The sequence below is a fragment of the Pneumocystis jirovecii genome, assembly GCF_001477535.1.
Source record: "Pneumocystis jirovecii RU7 chromosome Unknown supercont1.6, whole genome shotgun sequence".
Lineage (NCBI taxonomy): Eukaryota > Fungi > Ascomycota > Pneumocystomycetes > Pneumocystales > Pneumocystaceae > Pneumocystis > Pneumocystis jirovecii.
The window spans coordinates 460,949-481,059 of NW_017264780.1; the positions used below are offsets into that span (position 1 = coordinate 460,949).

The 20,111-nt window shown below is 26.3% G+C and overlaps 7 protein-coding genes across 7 annotated transcripts; 4 read left to right on the forward strand and 3 right to left on the reverse strand.

Annotated features, from left to right (window-relative positions):
- Positions 1-103: 103 nt before the first annotated feature.
- Positions 104-3,735, forward strand: T551_01646 (Ran GTPase-binding protein LOS1; the record flags this gene model as incomplete). The annotated part of the gene is made up of 15 exons (XM_018373909.1): positions 104-175; positions 222-304; positions 354-410; positions 465-571; positions 617-982; positions 1,031-1,305; positions 1,349-1,489; positions 1,532-1,862; positions 1,911-2,413; positions 2,458-2,700; positions 2,745-2,897; positions 2,941-3,124; positions 3,167-3,432; positions 3,476-3,652; positions 3,697-3,735. The coding sequence occupies 15 exons, from the start codon at positions 104-106 to the stop codon at positions 3,733-3,735; spliced, it is 2,997 nt and encodes a 998-aa protein (XP_018230084.1).
- A 494-nt stretch (positions 3,736-4,229) lies between these two features.
- T551_01647 (glycerol-3-phosphate dehydrogenase) lies at positions 4,230-6,454 on the reverse strand (the record flags this gene model as incomplete). Its single annotated transcript, XM_018373910.1, has 7 exons — positions 4,230-4,431; positions 4,474-4,823; positions 4,866-5,157; positions 5,206-5,390; positions 5,430-5,769; positions 5,816-5,931; positions 6,056-6,454. The coding sequence occupies 7 exons, from the start codon at positions 6,452-6,454 to the stop codon at positions 4,230-4,232; spliced, it is 1,884 nt and encodes a 627-aa protein (XP_018230085.1).
- Positions 6,455-6,855: 401 nt separating this feature from the next.
- Positions 6,856-9,853, forward strand: T551_01648 (ribonucleoside-diphosphate reductase large chain; the record flags this gene model as incomplete). The annotated part of the gene is made up of 9 exons (XM_018373911.1): positions 6,856-6,874; positions 6,929-6,960; positions 7,007-7,165; positions 7,211-8,104; positions 8,152-8,563; positions 8,608-9,155; positions 9,197-9,287; positions 9,329-9,417; positions 9,458-9,853. The coding sequence occupies 9 exons, from the start codon at positions 6,856-6,858 to the stop codon at positions 9,851-9,853; spliced, it is 2,640 nt and encodes an 879-aa protein (XP_018230086.1).
- Positions 9,854-9,917: 64 nt separating this feature from the next.
- On the reverse strand, positions 9,918-12,093 carry T551_01649 (uncharacterized protein; the record flags this gene model as incomplete). The annotated part of the gene is made up of 7 exons (XM_018373912.1): positions 9,918-10,788; positions 10,831-11,017; positions 11,061-11,141; positions 11,192-11,308; positions 11,348-11,786; positions 11,833-11,898; positions 11,941-12,093. 7 exons carry the CDS (start codon positions 12,091-12,093, stop codon positions 9,918-9,920), a joined length of 1,914 nt encoding a protein of 637 aa, XP_018230087.1.
- A 684-nt stretch (positions 12,094-12,777) lies between these two features.
- On the forward strand, positions 12,778-14,616 carry T551_01650 (rRNA-processing protein MPP10; the record flags this gene model as incomplete). Its single annotated transcript, XM_018373913.1, has 3 exons — positions 12,778-13,203; positions 13,251-14,165; positions 14,212-14,616. 3 exons carry the CDS (start codon positions 12,778-12,780, stop codon positions 14,614-14,616), a joined length of 1,746 nt encoding a protein of 581 aa, XP_018230088.1.
- A 576-nt stretch (positions 14,617-15,192) lies between these two features.
- On the forward strand, positions 15,193-17,752 carry T551_01651 (uncharacterized protein; the record flags this gene model as incomplete). Its single annotated transcript, XM_018373914.1, has 13 exons — positions 15,193-15,325; positions 15,382-15,459; positions 15,505-15,569; positions 15,617-15,688; positions 15,729-15,916; positions 15,959-16,175; positions 16,217-16,492; positions 16,538-16,828; positions 16,870-16,971; positions 17,016-17,178; positions 17,221-17,480; positions 17,521-17,660; positions 17,701-17,752. 13 exons carry the CDS (start codon positions 15,193-15,195, stop codon positions 17,750-17,752), a joined length of 2,037 nt encoding a protein of 678 aa, XP_018230089.1.
- A 699-nt stretch (positions 17,753-18,451) lies between these two features.
- T551_01652 (uncharacterized protein) lies at positions 18,452-19,810 on the reverse strand (the record flags this gene model as incomplete). The annotated part of the gene is made up of 1 exon (XM_018373915.1): positions 18,452-19,810. One exon carries the CDS (start codon positions 19,808-19,810, stop codon positions 18,452-18,454), a length of 1,359 nt encoding a protein of 452 aa, XP_018230090.1.
- Positions 19,811-20,111: the final 301 nt, after the last annotated feature.

The window sequence follows — 20,111 nt, forward strand, 5'->3', positions numbered from 1 at the left end:
GTTTAGAGTTCTATTTTTTAGCATATTTTATTGAGTTTTGAAAAAACAAAAAAATTGAATAAATTGAAGGAGAAAAGACCAAAAAAATTAGCCAAAAACACTAATGGAGGTAAATATTGATCAAGCGGTTAATATAATGCTTCAACCGCACGTAGACCCTTCATTGAAACAACAGGTTTTAGTAAATTCCAGTAATTATTGTTTATACTAATTGTTTATAGGCTATAACGTTTTGTGATCAGATAAAGAATTCTCCTGAAGGATGGCAAGTGTGTCTTTCTCTTTTTACAAAAATACCCAAAGTGTAAATATTTTTGTTATTATATTATAATTATGAATAATTTTTTTTATAGATCAGAACAAACAAGACTATTTGCTTTACAGGTTTTAGGATATGCTATCAAATCAAGGTAGAATGCCTTTCCCATTTTAATTGTATTTTGAAAATTTATACTTAGCAATAGGATTAATGACTTAACACCCCAATCTCTCAATTTTATAAAAAACCAGATTTTTGATTGGGTTATACAGGAGTTTTCTCCAATGAGAATAGAAGATACAGATCCTCCATGTAAGTTTCTTAGTTTGCATGTGCCATTATAATTGATTATTTTAGTTTTGCATAGCAAGCTTTCTCATTTTTTTGCTTTACTATTCATTACATTGTATACTACATCATGGTCTTCTTTTTTTACAGATATTTTTGCTCTCATACAAAATTCCTCATCACAAAATGAAAAGTCTTCTGCAAAAGCAGCTGAATTCTATCTTAAAATTCTTCTTTCTATCGATGAAGAAATAGCAGATCAACATACTTCCAGAGAACCGAACCAAATTTCTAGAAATAATTCACTTAAAGATAAAATTCGTCAAAATGATATGCATCGTTTAACAGAATCGTGGTATAGACTTATGATCCAATATCAGCAAACAAATAAAAATATTGTTGAATTCTGTATGAAAGTAATAAGTAAATATGTTTGTAAGTTAATTCCAAGAATAAACAGATAAAACAAGCTAATAGAAAAAGCATGGATAGATATATCTTTAATCGTCAATAATTCATATATGACTTTTATTTTCGGACTTCTAGGCGATCAACAACTTCGCAATACTGCATGTGAAACTCTTGTCGAAATTGTTAGCAAGAAAATGAAGCACACTGATAAACTTGAACTAATATTTCTTCTTAATATTACAGATCATATAAGCAATTTAGATTTAACTAGTGATCCAAATTTTACAGAAAACATCGCAAAACTTGTCAATGCACAAACTATTGAACTTATTTGTATATGCAATGATGTAAATGTTTTTATTAAATCAATATACACTAACTTAATAATAGAATATGATGTCCAAAGAAATTTATATAAAAGCAGATTCTCTTCTTTTTAATACAGTTCCATTCATTCTTCAATTTCTTTCAAATGAATATGACGATACTTCATCAGCTGTTTTTCCAGCCTTGAATGATTTATTGGCTCTGGTTTTAAAAGTTCAATAACGTTTATATTTCTAATTAATTTAGATTCGAAAACAAAAAAAAAGAGGGCAAATGGATTCATCTCGAAACGATTTATTAAAATCTATTTTAAATGCATTAATTATAAAAACAAAATATGATAAATCCTCAGATTGGTTAAATGAAGCACAAGCTGATGAAAACGCAAAATTTTTAGAAATAAGGAAAAAACTTCGAACTTTCCAAGATATGGTCGGATCTATTGATTATGACCTTTATTGTAACTGCATTCTGAATTTAGTAACTAATGGATTAAACAAAGGATTTTCTGAAGTAAGCTGGAGACATTTAGAACTCATTCTATATGAAATATTATCTTTTGGGGAAAATTTAAAAGGTATATTAATAAATTTGATCTAATATTAGTCAAACTAATTCTAAAAAGTCACCACATATGTAAATAATAACAATAATAATTCATTTACTATATTAGGACAGCTACTTGGAATGATAATAAATTCAGAAATATCATCATATCCTCATCCATCTATTCAGCTCCATTATTTAGAGATAGCAGTTAGATATGTATCATTTTTTGAGTTCCAACCTTCACTTATTCCTAAAGTTCTTGAAGCTATGGTAGATCAACGAGGACTATATCATCATAATACTCATGTAAAAAAAAGAGCGTGCTATCTTTTTTCAAGATATATTCGTCTTTTATCAAATAAAATAGGGAACTATGCAGAAACTACACTAAAAGCTATTCAAGATTTACTCGTTGTAAAAATAAAACATATATCAAATACTAATACTGATAATAATGTTAATACTGATATTACAACTGTTAAAGACTTAATCGACAGCACATTATATCTCTTTGAAGCAGCTGGACTACTTATATCTTTAGACACGATAGATAAAACCAAGAAAATATGTTTAACAGAGGTCTAATCTTCTATATCTTCCTTTAAAGTCTAATTTTAAAATAGTCTATTCTTAAACCACTTTTTTCAGATCTCCAAATATGTCTTTCACAAGATATAAATGATAATAATAATATTTTACATATTCGTAATATTATTATGGCAGTTGGAAATTTTGCTAAAGGGTTTCCTGATATATCTCGTAAATCTTCTATTATAAATCCTATTTCAGAAACCTTTTTGCAAGCGAGTGAATTTATTCTTATTGCTTTAGAGACTTTAAAACACGAAGAGATAATAAGAGAAGCGGTTAATATTATACAACCATTAGATTCCTAATAACAGCTTAACAGGCACGTTTATCTTTTGTAAGGTTAACAAACATACTCGATCTTGAAATATTGTCCAAATTTCCACGTTTGATAAACGGGTTATTGTCAGAAAGCAAAACATCTGAAATAATTGACTTTCTTCCATTTCTTGGGTTACTTGCTCATAGATTTAAGGTTTTCAAATATATTTTTTTAAAACTATCTAATTCTAAATTAGTCAAATATATATGATATATTGAATACTTTATTTACGCCTCTTTTAAATAGAATTTTTCAATCTCTTAACCAACCAGCAGAAGGTACAGACGATATCATTAACCAAAATGATCTCAAAAAAAAATACCTTGAATTTGTTTTAGGATTACTTAATAATGATTTAGATTCGGTTTTTATAAGCGATGGTGAGTTTTATAAATATTTTAACATTTTCGTAATTTTTAAAGTTAATCAACCAAATTTTGAAGCATTTCTTCAAAGTATCATCCATTTTGCAGCAAATATATCAGATCCTTCAATAGAAAAAATAGCATTTTCTATTTTAAACAAAATGATTACATTATGGGCATCTGATCAATCTCAAATAAGTGATATTAAAATTAAAAAAACAGTTTCTGGATTTGATCAATTCATATTTCAATCGCTTTCTTCACTTTGTTTTGAAGTTCCTTCAAAACAATCCTTTAACCCACAAGATACGCAAACTATCACTGTAAACTTAAATTAACATAAAAAATTATCTTATTTTATTTTAGGTTTTAAGTGAAATATCAAACCTTCAATTCACAATATTTCAAAAAAAACAAGCAGAATTCGAAAGATATTTATGTAATATATATTTTCCTTCAGTAAATATTCCTAAAGAAATAGCTAATGAATATATCGAAGCACTTAAGCATTTAAATGCAAAACAATTTAAATTTTTTTTTCAGGTTGAATCAAGATATTATTTTCATAAAACTGATAAAAATATTAGAATTTTATTAATAATCTAAGACAAAATACAACTTTATAAAAATAATTTATGATTTTTTCTTTATATTTTAGTTTAAATTAACATCAAACTTTATCATAAATATTATACGAAACGACTATCAATTAAAATATATTAATTTTCAATATTATATACTTTAACATAACCACAAACATAAACATAATACATCAATTATATGAATCAAGCTCATAATAATAAATCAAAATTATACAAACTATTTTAAATTAAAAAAATTCATGCATATTTTATTTTTTAAAACATTTTATTAAATCTAAAATAAATCTTAGATATATTCAATAGAATATCTAAATACTAAGAAAAGCCTTTAAATTATATACTTTAAAAAACAGTAAACTGAAAAATTTTACAATATTATTAAAAATAAAAATCAAAAATTCAATTAACATCTTATTAAAAACAATATAAATTCTATAATTTTAAGACAACTATTCAAAATATTTATAAAATAAAAAAACAATTAAATCATAATAGAAATATTAATACTTTTTAATATTTTATTTTAAAAATTTATAATTTTCAACATCAGTTCTTGTCAAATAATGCATTGTTTCAGGAAGACCCATAGAACACAAAAATTCAAGTGTATTTTTCCATTCTTGTTCTTTACGTGTTTTAGACCAATTCAATTCTTCAGACATAATATCAATAACTTTGGGTAACGCTTCTAATGCCGCATAAACATCCAAAAATGCCAATCTATATTCATTTAACCTATTTATTTTTCTTTTAAAATTATACCTTGTCCGCCTTGCTAAAACATCTGCACATGTTTGAGCATACTCTACTCGAACTGCATAACGAACTTCCCCATCAATAAAGGGATATCTACTATTTAATCTAATGCCTCTAGAAGGCCACCTTTTCCCAGTTAATTTTGACATATCAAGAACAGACCATGCACGATCTCCGTAATTTTTAGATAAATATTTTGCAATATCAGTATCAATTCCAAATTGATGAATCAAAGAAACATATAACGTGCTTTTCCATCCAGAAGCACCTATTAATTGAATATTTGACGTTAAACATTTAACGGAAGAAGGCTTAAGATTAAACTCTTTAACAGCTCTATCAATAGTATCTTCAGCCTAATAATAAAATTAATTAATTAATTAACTAGTAAAATCTACCATCTGCCTATATGTTGTCCACTTTCCACCAGAAATAGTTAATAACCCACTATCACTAATATCTATTATATGACTTCTTACTAAATTCTCTGTATTTTTTGAAGCAGAGTTAGAAATTAAAGGCCTAATACCACACCAAGCAGAAAGAACATCTTCTCTTCTAATAACAAAATCATTATTTAAATGTTTCTTGATTTCATTTAAAATCCAAGAAATTTCCTCTTCTTTAGGAGTTGGGTTATCTGAAATTTCTGTGGGAGAATCTGTAGTTCCAATAAGAGTATTTCCTTGCCTAAATAAGTATTATAAAAAACAAATTATACATATATATATAGAATACCATGGTAAAAAGAAAATTACACGTCCATCTGACGTATTAGGATCAATAAACCCAATATTTTTAGGAGAATAATATCCAGGAAGAACTATATGCACACCAGATGATAACGACACCATTTTAGAACTTGATGGAGAATCAAGATTTCTCAAAATGTCAGTATAAGGGCCAGTAGCATTTATAACACCCTGTCACTGTTAAAATAATTTTAAAAAAAAATATTATACTTTAGCAGCAATTGTCCATATATCTCCATTTAAACGATCTTTAACTATCACTCCACATATTTTACCATTTTTATCTTTCTTAAATTCGGAAACTTCAACATAATTTGCAACATTTGCTCCATATAATACAGACGTCAATATTAAACTAACATTCATTCGAGAATCATTCTGTAAACCATCATAATATACTAAAGCACCAACCAAATTTTTAGTCTTTAACATAGGAAAAAGTTCCATAACTTTTTTTTTAGTTAAAAAATATGAAGATTTTATATTATCTTTTCCAGCCAAATAATCATATGCCTTCACACCTGCCCAAAAATATGGAATTTGCCACCATCTAAAACAGTTAATTCCAAAAAAGAACAAAAATAACAAATAAGTACTTATAAATAGGAATCATTATTGGAGAAGCAAATGCCAAATGTGGTGCAATGCTCAAAAAAGTCTTCCGTTCACATAAAGCTTCATGCACAAGAGAATATTGATCATAATCTAATTTCTAATAAAACGTTAGAAAAATTTAAAATTGATATTTAAAAATAATATAATTTTTTCAATATTAGTTAAATTTTCAAATTTCATCTAAGTGATAACTCACTACTTTTTCAGTATAAAAACCATACCATAACTGCTTTTTCCAAATATCGTATACCACCATGTACTAATTTTGTGCTTCGACTGCTTGTTCCACTAGAAAAATCATATTTCTCAACTAATGCTACCTTCAATCCCCTGCTGGAAGCGTCCAATGCACATCCAGCTCCTGTGGCACCTCCTCCAATTATTAAAAGATCATATTCAGTACCATCATTTTGAGAATGTGCCTTAAGCTTTTCTATCTGTTCCTCTCGTGAGTGCATTTTTGAGAATGCACTGGTATTAAAAGAGTCTTTTCCAAAAGGACATTCTGCATTAATATTCTCTCTTCTGAAATAATAAATCGATGATGCAACCAACATAGTTCCACTTAAAAACTGTACAAATTGTCGTTGAGAATATTTTAAAAAACATACATTTAGCATTATAAAAACAAGAGACTCTACTAAATCTTAAATCTTTTTCTCAGAAACTACAATAAAAATTAGATAATATCTCAATAACCAGTTTTTATAAAATAATAGATTTTGAAATTAATCAAAATTATTCTTATTTCTATCTAAAAAAAATAAGTATAAATATAACAGAATCTAAAACAAACTACCTTTTCCCTAATTTTTGTTTAAAATTCCTAATTATTACCTTTAAATAATTTTATTTTAAACTCATATTTTATAAAATCCATTATTCAAACTAAGGTAATTTATATTAACTACATAAATTTAGGTATCGAGCCGTGTTAAACACGATACGCGTAAATTTCATAATCGTTCATTATCTTAAAATCAGTTTAAAAATAAATAATTTTTTTAGAAAAACATAAGTAATGTTTGTTTATAAGAGAGGTGAATATTATTTGTTTAATAGTAAACTATTTTTTAAAAGATAAATCTATTTAGATGGACGAAAAGAACGAGTTGCTTTTGATAAAGTATATTTTTAAAAAAGTATTTTTTGTAAAATAAACAATGTTATAGATAACAGCCAGAGTTTCTCGTTTGTGTTATGGCTTAGACATGGAACATGTAGACGCAGCATCGATTACTATGAAAGTTATTTCTGGAGTATATCAAGGAGTAACAACAATAGAGCTTGATAACCTAGCAGCAGAAACAGCGGCTTATATGACTACAAAAGTATTTCTTCTCAGAAATATAATATAGTTTTTCTAATAAAAACAGCATCCCGATTATGCTATTTTGGCAGCACGTATTGCAGTATCTAATCTTCACAAGCAAACTAAAAAAGTATTTTCTCATGTTATTTCGGATTTATATCACTATGTTAATCCAAGAAATAACAAGCCATCCCCAATGATTTCTCTAAAAACATATGAAACAGTAATGAGACATGCCAATGAACTAGACAGTGCAATTATCTACGATCGTGATTTTACATATAACTATTTTGGATTTAAAACATTAGAGCGAAGTTATCTTCTTCGTATTAATGGAAAGGTTGCAGAAAGACCCCAACATATGATAATGCGTGTTGCAGTTGGTATCCATGGTGATGATGTTGAAAAAGCTATTGAAACATATAATCTTATGTCTGCAAAATATATGACACATGCTTCACCTACATTATTTAATGCAGGAACTCCAAATCCTCAACTTTCGTCCTGCTTCCTAGTAACTATGAAAGATGATTCCATTGAAGGAATTTATGATACACTTAAAACATGTGCCATGATTAGTAAAACAGCAGGAGGAATTGGGCTCAATGTTCATTGTATTCGTGCTACTGGGAGTTATATTGCGGGAACTAATGGTACATCTAATGGTATTATTCCTATGCTCAGGGTATTCAACAATACTGCTCGATATGTTGATCAAGGTGGGAACAAGCGTCCTGGCGCCTTTGCTATTTATATAGAACCATGGCATGCAGATATATTTGAATTCTTGGATCTTCGTAAAAATCACGGTAAAGAAGAAATTCGAGCAAGAGATCTTTTTTATGGCTTATGGATACCTGACTTATTTATGAAACGAGTGGAAGCAAATCAAGATTGGAGCTTATTTTGTCCGAACGAAGCCCCTGGTCTAGACGATGTTTACGGAGAAGAGTTTGAGGTTTTTTCCTACTATTATATATATCATGTTAACTTATTTTTAAAAAGGTTTTATATGAAAAATATGAGCAAGAAAAACGAGCAACTCGAATTGTTAAAGCACAGAAACTATGGTATGCAATTCTGGAAGCACAGACAGAGACAGGTAATCCTTTTATGCTTTATAAAGATGCATGCAATCGTAAATCGAATCAGAAGAATCTTGGGACTATCAAATGTTCTAATTTATGCACTGAAATAATCGAGTATTCATCTCCAGATGAAGTAGCTGTTTGCAATCTTGCAAGTATTGCTTTACCAACTTTTATTGACAAAGGCATTTATGATTTTCAAAAGCTACATGATGTTACAAAAGTTGTAGCTAGAAATTTAAATAAGATTATTGATGTTAATTATTATCCTGTGGAAGAAGCTAGGAGGTCAAATAAAAGACATCGCCCGATTGGCATTGGTGTTCAAGGTTCAAAAGCAAACTATAAATTATTCTCATGTTAAAAAGAGTAGGACTTGCTGATGCCTTTTTATCTCTTAGAATGCCATTTGACTCACCTCATGCAAAAGAGCTTAACATTAAAATATTTGAAACTATATATCATGCAGCTCTAGAAGCATCATGCGAATTGGCACAAGAAGAAGGTCCATATGAAACCTACGAAGGATCGCCAGCATCCCAAGGTATTTTGCAATATGATATGTGGAACGTAGTTCCTACAGATTTATGGGACTGGGATAGTTTAAAAGTTAATATTGCACGATATGGCCTCCGTAACTCTCTTCTCGTAGCACCTATGCCTACCGCAAGTACATCTCAAATCCTTGGTTTTAACGAGTGTTTTGAACCATATACCAGTAACATATATTCTCGGCGTGTCCTTGCAGGAGAATTTCAAGTAGTAAATCCATGGCTACTTAAGGATTTAGTTGATTTAGGATTGTGGAATGATATTATGAAAAATAGAATTATTGCAAATAATGGCTCTATTCAAAATATACCTAGTATTCCAGCAGAAATTAAAGCGTTATATAAAACTGTATGGGAGTTGTCTCAAAAGGTCTTTTTTTAGTGTAAAAAAACATGTTAATATATTAATAGACTATTATCGACTATGCAGCAGATCGTGGCGCATTTATTGATCAAAGCCAGAGTCTAAATATTCATATTCGTGACCCATCATTTGGAAAAAGTATATTTCACGTTACTGAATTTTTCATTAATTTTCAAAAGTTACTGGTATGCATTTTTGGGGCTGGAGAAAAGGTTTAAAAACTGGAATGTACTATCTTCGAACACAAGCAGCGAGTGCACCAATTCAAGTAAGTAGCTGATTTTTTAACTTTTATTTACCAAAAATAGTTTACTGTGGATCGTAAGGCTCTTGAAGAAGTCGATGAAACAGTTTTAAAAAAACGGCCATCTACTTTAAAACACATCGGTATTAGTATGAATCCTTTGGTAGAATCCTTAGATGACAAAAAAACTAACTCCGAAGACACAATATCCAATGATCAAAATACAAAACAATTAGATAATAGTAACCTACATAAAGAAAATAGAAAAACAAACCAATATGAAGAATTTGAAAATAATATATATGATGATAAAATAATTGCTTGTTCTATTGAAGACCCAGAATCTTGCGAAATGGTATTACTTAAATCTAAATTCCTTCTACTAATTTTGAAAGTGTTCTGCATAATTCTTCATAAAATAATTTGCTTTCGTTCAACTTTAAAATTTAATACAGGTTGAAAAAGAACTATAATTATATCTGATATATAAATTGTTTGATTTTTAGCTTTTTTATTTTCTACTCTTAATCATTACCTGAAAAATCTGTTTCATTAGATATATTATCTCTCCAAAAAATCCCAAATAAACTTAATATTCTTCGTGAAATTCTAGCTAAATAAACGCTAGTTTCATCCGATGAAACATTTCCTGAATTATTTGATTCTATAATAGCTTCAGGATTATGTTCATCTTGTAAATTTGTTTCAGAACTGTATTGCGGCAGTAAAATTTCAGATGAATTAATAGGTGTATAATTTTCTTGAACAGCTGAATTATCCAACGAATCGGGAATAGAGGTATGAGTAAATGATACAGAATTATCTGGAGGAAAAGGATCATATTCCATGATTGGTTGAGACGTAATCGATAAAGGTAAATATTGAATAAGATTTTTATCTCCTGAAAGTAAAACATATCTCAATATACCTGCAGGAATTTCATGATCAAATTTTTGAAAGTTCATATTAATTAGCGGCGAAGGTAAAGACACAGAACTTAAGAACTCTATATACTTGGAAGTATTCCAAATATCTTTTACTCGAGATAAATAAATATCCATATAAAGAGCATCGAGATTTGTAGGAGGACTAAGTGATTCATATCCATTAGGAATAGGTAACTTTAATAATAAAAAAAGTGGCCTGACGACCCAAGGAAATGAAGAAACAGCATCGATTATTTTTTCTTTAGAGACAATATGTAAATCATCTGTATTTTCTTTGTGAAAAAAAGCTAGTGCATACGAAAATGCAAAAGAAGGAAGTCTTCTTAAATACTTTTGGTCATGCCATTCTTTTAGTTCAATAATATAATCATATTCTTTAGCTTTTAAAGCAAAAAAGTCTAAAGTCAAAAGAGCACCATAATTATCATTATCTTCTAAAGGACTTAAACTAGACTTATTAAATAACACAGAGTAATTAAAACAAAAATACCTAAGCAAAAGTTTATTAAACTCAAAAGCAGTTCTCCAACAGCCTTTTTTCTCTAAATTATAAATATGTTTATGCAATGCAAGATACATAACACGATTTTCAAAATATTTAAAAGGGAGACGAACACAACCTGTTGATATATTAAACGTCGGGTGAAATCCACGCCCTAAAGAGTATAATGCACGGTCTTATAGCAATTAAACCTTTATAATCAAAAAATAATAACTAACCAACCAAATCTATAGAATTATGATAATTTCCTTCATGCTTTAAAATTTCAGATACTTGAAGTAATGTACCAACATGGTATGCTAAAATAAGTTAGCTTCCTGAAACATTAACAGTAGGTTGTAAATATAACGATTATGTTGTAATAGCACTATAAGATTACTCGGATCAAAAGAATTAACAGCAATTGAAAACTGATGTTGAGAATCTTGATATGCCTTAGAAAAAACAAATTTAAAGTACCCAATGCCTAGGAAATCAATATTTAATAAAAAAAAACCTAAGTTACCGTCGACATAATCAATAATATCCATTGACAAACCATTATTGAAAAATGGTGGCCATGATTCTTTGAAAACCATTAAGGGGGATTTATTGGATTTATTCTTAAAATTAGTTCTATATTTTTTCGATTTTTTTTTAGAATGATTATTGTTATCTACAACAATCTTTCCAAAAAGTTTCCTCATTTCAGCATCAGAATCAAGAAAATTTTGATCTATAATTAATAAATTTAACTGCTTTTGTTGCAATTTATTTTCAGAATCATCTACAATTAATTCTGGAAAATCATGTTTTTTAGAACTTTCATCAATGACCTTGTTAATTTTAAAATATTCAGAAATATAATCTTTTTCTGTTTCAATTAGATCATTATTAACCATTCTTGTTTTATTTTTATCTTTTTTTTTAATTTTACATTTCTTAGAATGTATATTATTTTTATTCTTTATTAATCATTAAATTCATATAAATTTAAAACAAAATGTGAACCTCATATTCAAAAATATTATCACTTTCTGGTACATTATCCTCAATAATTTGAATATTGTTATCAAGCTATGTTCTATAAGAAAATGTCTAATAAATTTAGTACTTTACTATAGAAAAACGATTAAAATTATTTGAAGGAAGTGCATTTATATCAAAACTATATCTTGAACTTATTCCAGAATCTAGATCTTCATCAATAGTAGATGATAAAAAATTATCCTTTTGAAGTTCTTTAAGCTTTCGAAGATTTCTGATACTCATACTCTTCAAAAATATAAAAAAAAATATGACAGAATATTATAATATTAGTTTTTAATTAAAATACCCATTAAAATGGCTTCTAACAGACTATTAAAAATTACAAGTAAATTTGAATAATATTTGATTCTTTTAACATATTAAAGGTTATAAAATTTCGACGATAAAATGTGTTCAAACTATATTTACAAAATTTATAAAAAATGGTAATTTTTCTAATTAAAAAAAATTAAATTTTACATAACAATAAATCTAAATTATCTAAGAATAAATTTAATAAATTTAATAATAATAATCAATATATATAGTTTTATAAAAGTTAAAAATATCATATAAGAAAGCAATTGTGTAATAAAAAATTTAAAGATTATAAAAATTAAAAATGATTATTTAATAAAATTTAAAAAACTATTGTTAATAAAAATATTGGTATATTCATTTTTTCTTTTAATAAATAACACATTTTTAAAATATTAATTTTGCGTATAAACTACTAACTCAAAACATATATACAATTATAAAAAACTATTATTCAATAAAACTCAATGTTTAAGTATATAAAATCAAGTTAAGTATAATTTTAATTAAATTTTAAAATTAAATCGCAAATAAAATTTTTAAAATTATTATTAAATAAATCCTCTTAAAAAAAAATTAAAAACTAAATTAAATAAATTACCAAATTTAATGAGATATGAAACCTCCAGACAACTAAACAGCCTTTTATGTAATCCAAAACTATTTTTAAAACCATCGAATGAACTTCATTCTATTATTCTTTGTCAAGTAAAAAAACTACTCGATCCTATAGTTAAACAAAACAGTATTTTTGAAGAATTATATATTGATAATTTGGACAATAATCAAATTTTTGAGGAAGTCAAATTAATTACAGATGAACTACTTGACAAGTTAGAAGAGTTAAATTTTATCTTAAAAAGTCAAATAAATTTTCAAGAAAAAAAAAAACATAATGAAACAGAAAGAGATACAATAGAAAGGAATATAGACAATTCTTTAAAAATTACTGAAAGGGATAGCAAAAAAAATAAAACATGTTTAAATATGTATGTAAACAATACATTATTAATTAATGATGATTTTACTTTGAAGGTAAAAATTTTAATACACTCATTTATAAGTTTTCTTAAAATAATTAGGAAGATAAAGAAGTAAATAGAACAAAAGATTCTAAGCAAAATAATTTAGTTTCTATTGATGGTTTTAATAAAACAAAATTAAAGAAAATAGACAAACTTTATGAAAAAGAAGATTCAGAAGAAACACATTCTCTTTTCAATTTAAATGATACTGAAATAAATGAAGAATATGCAACTCAGGAAATTGAAAATACCAATGAAATTAGATATACTGATTTTTTTTCTCCAACAGAAGAGTTAAACTATAAAGAATTATCTATAAAAAACATAACAGAAAATGGTAGTGAAGATGCGGATAAATCTGAAGAAAGTACATATATGGAAGAAGTTGAAAAAAATAATGCATTTAAAGTTCCAGAAGATCTATTTGAACTTACTAATGATAAAATAAATGAAAAAAAAGTAGCAATAGACAAATCAAAGTATACAAAAAATCAAGAAATATTATCTAAAAAAATAAAAGAGCTTGAAATAGAAAACATAACAAAGAAAGATTGGAAATTAATGGGTGAAGTAAAAGCTAAAGATAGATCTATAAATTCTTTGCTTGAAGAAGATATAGAATTCGAAAGAGCAACAAGATCTATTCCAATAACAACTAAAGAAAATATTTTAAATCTTGAAGAAATAATTAGAAAAAGGATTATGGATTCCAATTTTGACGAAATTCAGAAAGTTTATCCTAAAGAAAAAAAAATATTCAATACTAGCAAATTACTCGAAATTTATGATAGAAAAAATGAAAAAAGTTTAACAGAAATTTATGAAGATGAATATAAAAAAAAGACAGACCCTACTTATTTAGAAAAAGAAGATCAAAAATTAAATAAAGAACATAATGAAATTAAAGAACTTTTCCAGAAAGCAATAAAGAAACTTAACTCTTTAAGTAATCTATATTACAAACCAAAATATGTAATTAAACTGAATTATATTAAATATTCGTTCTTATAAAATTTAGGCAAAACCTTCTCTTAATATTGTATCTAATGTTTCAACAATTGTTATGGAAGAAGCTCAACCATCGTCGTTTACCGCATCTACTATGCTAGCCCCTCATGAAATATATGTTACTGGTTCAGAAAAAAATAACAAAGAAGTTTTTGAAAGATCAGGCGTAGTAATTGCAAAAGATGAGATGACAAGACAAGAGAAACTTAGGATCCGACGACGACTTGAGTCAAAAAAAAAACGTCACAGATCATTATTAAACAAAACTAATAGATTAACCGATAAAATTACTAAAATATTAAAAAAAGGAAATATTAAAATAATACAACCAAATAATGAAGCAAAAAATATCTCAGCTCAAATATTGAAGAAAAATAATAAAAAAATTAAAAATTCAGCTGTATTAAAATTATAATTAAAAATATAAAAAACAAAATACCTATGTGTAACAATACATATAATTATATTGTATTATTAAAATGATAGCTAAAATCATTTAGATTGAATACACAATTGCTTTAAACATCAAAAATATCACATTTATGTACATATTTTTTGCATATCATTTGTAGTTTAATACTTTATTTAAATAGAAATCATAAAAATTTAGCTTTTTTGTCAAATTTAAAGCTTTTATAATTCTTTAACATTATATTTATTACCTTAATGGTATATGTTTTAGTTTTTAATTTGAAACTAGTTATTTAATTAATTCTATTAATTCAAAAATAAGAATATATCTAAAACTATAAAAAATAATGATAATTAAAAATACATGTAATTATGATATTATATAATTTTCTGTTTGAATTTTAATTCCAATTTAATAATCTAAAATTCGTACATAATTCATTTTAAAACATATTAACCTGTCTCATACAAATACGAAAAATAATTTAAAAAATCTTTGAACTAATATATACTTTAAAATAAAATTAAAAAAATTATCACATTTTATCAATATTTTCCACGATCATTAAAATAACTTTTAATGATATCTAGAGGATCGGCTGCTGACAGAGCATCAGAAAATGAAATTGATGAAGGAAATATTCCTATTATAAACAAACTTACAGCTTTATCAATTAAACGGCAGCGTGAACTTCTTCCTATTTATCATTATAGTATGTATTTATAAACCATTTTAATATTCAAATTTGTAAGGTCAATAAATTATCAGAGAATGCATTACTTTATTTAATTGAAAAAAACCCAGTTACAATAGTTGTTGGAGAAACAGGATCCGGAAAGACTACACGTAGTATTTATAATTCAAATTTTATATTTAATAATCTATTTTCAGAACTTCCTCAATATTTAAAAGAAATAGGCTGGGCTAATAATGGAAACATAATAGCTTGTACTCAGGTATAATTGCATGATTAAATTCATTTTTATGTTGAAATTAGAACTAGCCCAGAAGAATTGCAGCAGCAACTGTCGCAATAAGAGTTGCTGAAGAAATTGGATGCCCATTAGGAGATGAAGTTAATTAAATCCTCATATAAAATCATAACTAATATATAGGTTGGATATTCAATTCGTTTTGAAGATGTTACTTCTCCAGGAAAAACAAAAATTAAATATATGACAGATGGGATGCTTATAAGAGAAACACTAATTGATCCATTACTTTCTCAATATAGTGTAATAATGTTAGATGAAGCTCACGAAAGGAGTATATATACAGACATTTTATTGGGCATATTAAAAAAGTAAATTATTCTTTAACAACTAATAATCTTATTATTTTATAGAATTCAAAGAAAAAGAAAAGAACTAAAAATAATTATTTCAAGTGCTACATTAAATGCAGAAGAATTTTTATCTTATTTTAATAAAGATAATAATGATGCAGCTAAAATTATTTCTATAGAAGGAAGAATGTATCCTGTTGATATTTTATATTTAAGCGAGCCAACTTCTAATTATGTTGAAAAATCTATAGAGACAGTTTTTGAAATCAATTCAAAAGTATTATAATTATTATTCTAAAAAATTACTAATCAATATAGGAGAAAGATGGAGATATTCTTGTATTTCTTACTGGAAAAGAAGAAATTGACGCGTGTGTTTCAGGAATTATCGAACGTTCTACTCAATTACTTTCAAGCAATGATCGGAAAATACTAGCTCTTCCTTTATACTCAGGTTTATCAACAGAAAGACAATTAGAAATATTTGCATCATCTCCTCAAGGTGTACGGAAAGTAGTTGTTAGTACTAATATTTCTGAAACTAGCGTTACAATAGATGGGATTGTGTATGTTATAGACTCTGGTTTTGTTAAAGTACGTATCTTTTTTATAAAAAAGCTTTTAATCAATTTATTCTAGCTGCGAGTGTTCAATACACATACAAATTTTGAATCTCTTATAGTTACACCTATTAGTAAGGCTTCTGCACTACAACGTGCAGGTCGTGCTGGAAGAACACAAGCAGGAAAATGTTTTAGACTATATAATAGTGCAAATTTTAATAATTTGAGAGAAACAAGTATTCCAGAGATTCAAAGAAGTGATTTAACAGGATTAATTTTGCAACTGAAAGCCCTTGGTATTGATAATATTGCAAGATTTGATTATATAACCAATCCACCTTCAGAAATGGTAATTCATTCACTCGAGGTTAGTAATATGGTTTTTGAGTCTAATATAATTATAAATAGCTCTTATTTTCCTTAAATTCTTTAGATGAATATGGAAGATTAACTAATCCTTTAGGAATGAGAATGGCAGAATTCCCAGTTGATCCAAAAATGGCTAAAACAGTATTCTAATACCTGATAATAATATATATTAACTAATTGTATAGTTATTAACGTCAAGCGAATTTGGCTGCACTGAGCAAATTCTTAGCATTGCTGCTATGGTATCTGTTCAAAATGTTTTTTTACCACAAGAAGATAGAAAATCGTTTGAAGCGGTTAGAAAAAAATTCTCTGTAGAAGAAGGCGATCATATTACTTTAATGAATAGTATTTTCTTCAAAATTAAATTATGCAGTTAATTTTATCTAGTATTTCATGCATTTATTACAAAAGGAGAAAAATCATCAAAATGGTGTCATGAAAATTTTCTTAATTTTAAAGCTTTATCAAGAGCATTAAGTATAAAGACTCAGCTTCGTAGATATTTAGAACGTTTTAAAATTCCAATAAAATCTGAAAATCCTAAAAATGGAACAGATAATATTCGAAAATGTTTAATTAGTGGCTATTTTTCACATGCAGCTAAGATGCAGCCAGATGGATCATTTCGTCTTGTAAAGGGGGATGCGGTAATAAAACATAAATCCATAATTTTGTTTTAATATTTAGATTCTTTATGCTCATCCTAATTCAATCATGTTTAATCGTAAAACTGATTGGGTTATATTTAACGAAGTTTTAGAAACAGGAAAAAAAATATTTATGCGTGATATTACTACAGTTAAAAAAGAATGGTTACTTGAATTAGCGTAAGTACTTTTTTTAATATTACTTTAATAATATATTTAGCCCACATTATTATACAATAGAAGAACCACAGAACAACCAAAAATTAAACTAAAATCTAATTAGTCAATATTTTGTAGTATAGTTTTTGAATATAATTTATATAGATATAATATATTTTATAAAAATGCAATCATTAATTTTTATTTTACCAATGTAAATTAAAGAATTTAATTATATCAATAATTTTCATTACTGAAAAATTTGTATAGTATTTAGATTTAAATAAAATTGATTCTATAATCCTAATTTTAGTAAAAATATCTTTTTCATATTAAATTATTTAAAATGTTCGTTAAATTTAAATATTTAATGTAACTTTTCACATTATTTATTAAAATATAAATATTAATTTTACATTAACAATTTTATAAAATTTAAAATATTATATATTTATAAATAAAATATCATGATATTTAATAAATATAATATTATTGTTGCATGTTAAATAATATAATAGAAATAAATTAAAATTAACACCAAAAATATTTTTTAACCAAAACTATAATTGAAAATCTCATAAAATATAAATACTATTCTTATTTGTTATTTAAAATTTCAATTTACAATTTCAAATCAACATAATTAAAAAGCACTTCTAAATATTTAAACTATTTTAAATAATTCAAAATTAGTCAAAAGTAATATATTAAAAACAAATATATAAAATAAAAATTATATATATAGATATTATTTTAAAAAACAATATCTTTTTTAAAATTTTACAATTGCTAAAATCAAATAAATTTATCTTTTATTCAGAACATGAAAAAACGCCCTTTACAGTTCGATTTTCATATGCAGCTCTGATATTAGAATACACACCAAAGAACATAACAAAAGTAGTACCAGCAACAATTAAAGTATTAACAATAAATAAACAAGTACTTTTTTTAGAGACAAAGTATTTACCTTTCTCAAGATAAAGCCAAAATATACCACCTGTACCATAAGTAAACCAAGAAATAAATAAACTCCCGATTAAACCAAGAAGATCATTATATATAGGAATTAATTCTGCAATTAGCCAAGATATGAACCATAAAGCAGAACATATGAGCACCCAAATAACCGTAGATCTAGTATTTCTTGAATGCAGTAAATTCTTATATTTATTATCAAGATAAACCATAATATACTTTGCAGCAATATGTCCGTTAATAACACCAGAAACAATAACGGTAGGAATAGAAATCAAATATGCAATTTTCCTGATAAGTGGACTAGCGGCACTTAATGCAGTAACATAACTAAGTCTTTTAAATTCCTCATTCCCAACATAAACGTATATTAACACAACAGAAAGATAAACAAATATATCAAAAACTTGTAAGCAATATAATGCTTTTGTATATTCTTTCGGATTCTTCATTTCTGACATAATATTAAAAAAAACAATATGACCACCATATGCAAATATAATATTAGTAATACTGTTTAATGCCCTGAAAAAACTAGTCCCTTTTGGAAACCCAAAAGTAATATCAGCAGGTTTTTTGCCAGCAGAAACTGCGATCATGATAAGGTACACTGCAACAACAATACTAATACACGAACTAACAGAATAATAAGAAACAAACTTAAGAGTGCGTGGCAGAGTAATAGAAATGCATATGATTGTTGTAATAACAGTGAAAATAATAGTACAAGTAGCATGCTCAGTTACTACATTAAATACAATCCCGCCTGTAAGAACATGCGATCCCATGCAGAAAATTAGAAAAATAACTTGAACCACTCCAGTAATACTACGAGCAGTCGGTCCCCAAAGTACAAAAGCAGCATCAGACATAGTATTAACAAAAGGATATTTCAATTTAAATTGACCAAGAACATAACCCGTATATGTTGCTACAATACCAAGAAATAGAACAAAAAAAAGTCCAAGATTAATCCCAATAGTCGCAAACATAGAAGGAAGAGACAAAACGCCTAAAGAAACAGTTTCCGAAATCATTAAAGTAGTAGCGTGCCACCATAGCATGGTTTTATATTTTATTTCGGCATTTTCAGTGTCTTGGAAAGCATCTTCAATTTGAAAAGTATCTTTTTTTAAAGATACTTGATCTAAAGCCTTTTCATCAGTTAATTTTTCACTTGGTTCTTGCTGCATTTTTAACAAAAATTAAATCTAGAAACTATAAACTATCCAAAGTTATTGAAATTCAAAAGTAATAAAAATAATAAATCCAAAATTTAATTATTAGATTTACTTGAATTATTTAGATCTTAAATATTATTAGGCTTAATCATATTTTCACCTTTAACCCTAATCTCATCCATTATCTAAATTTAGAACTAAATTTAGAAAAAAAAATTAAATATAAACTAATATTAAAATAATGAAAACATAATATATATAATACTAAATAAAACCATACAACTTTTTAAATGTTTTTAAATTACTTCATTTT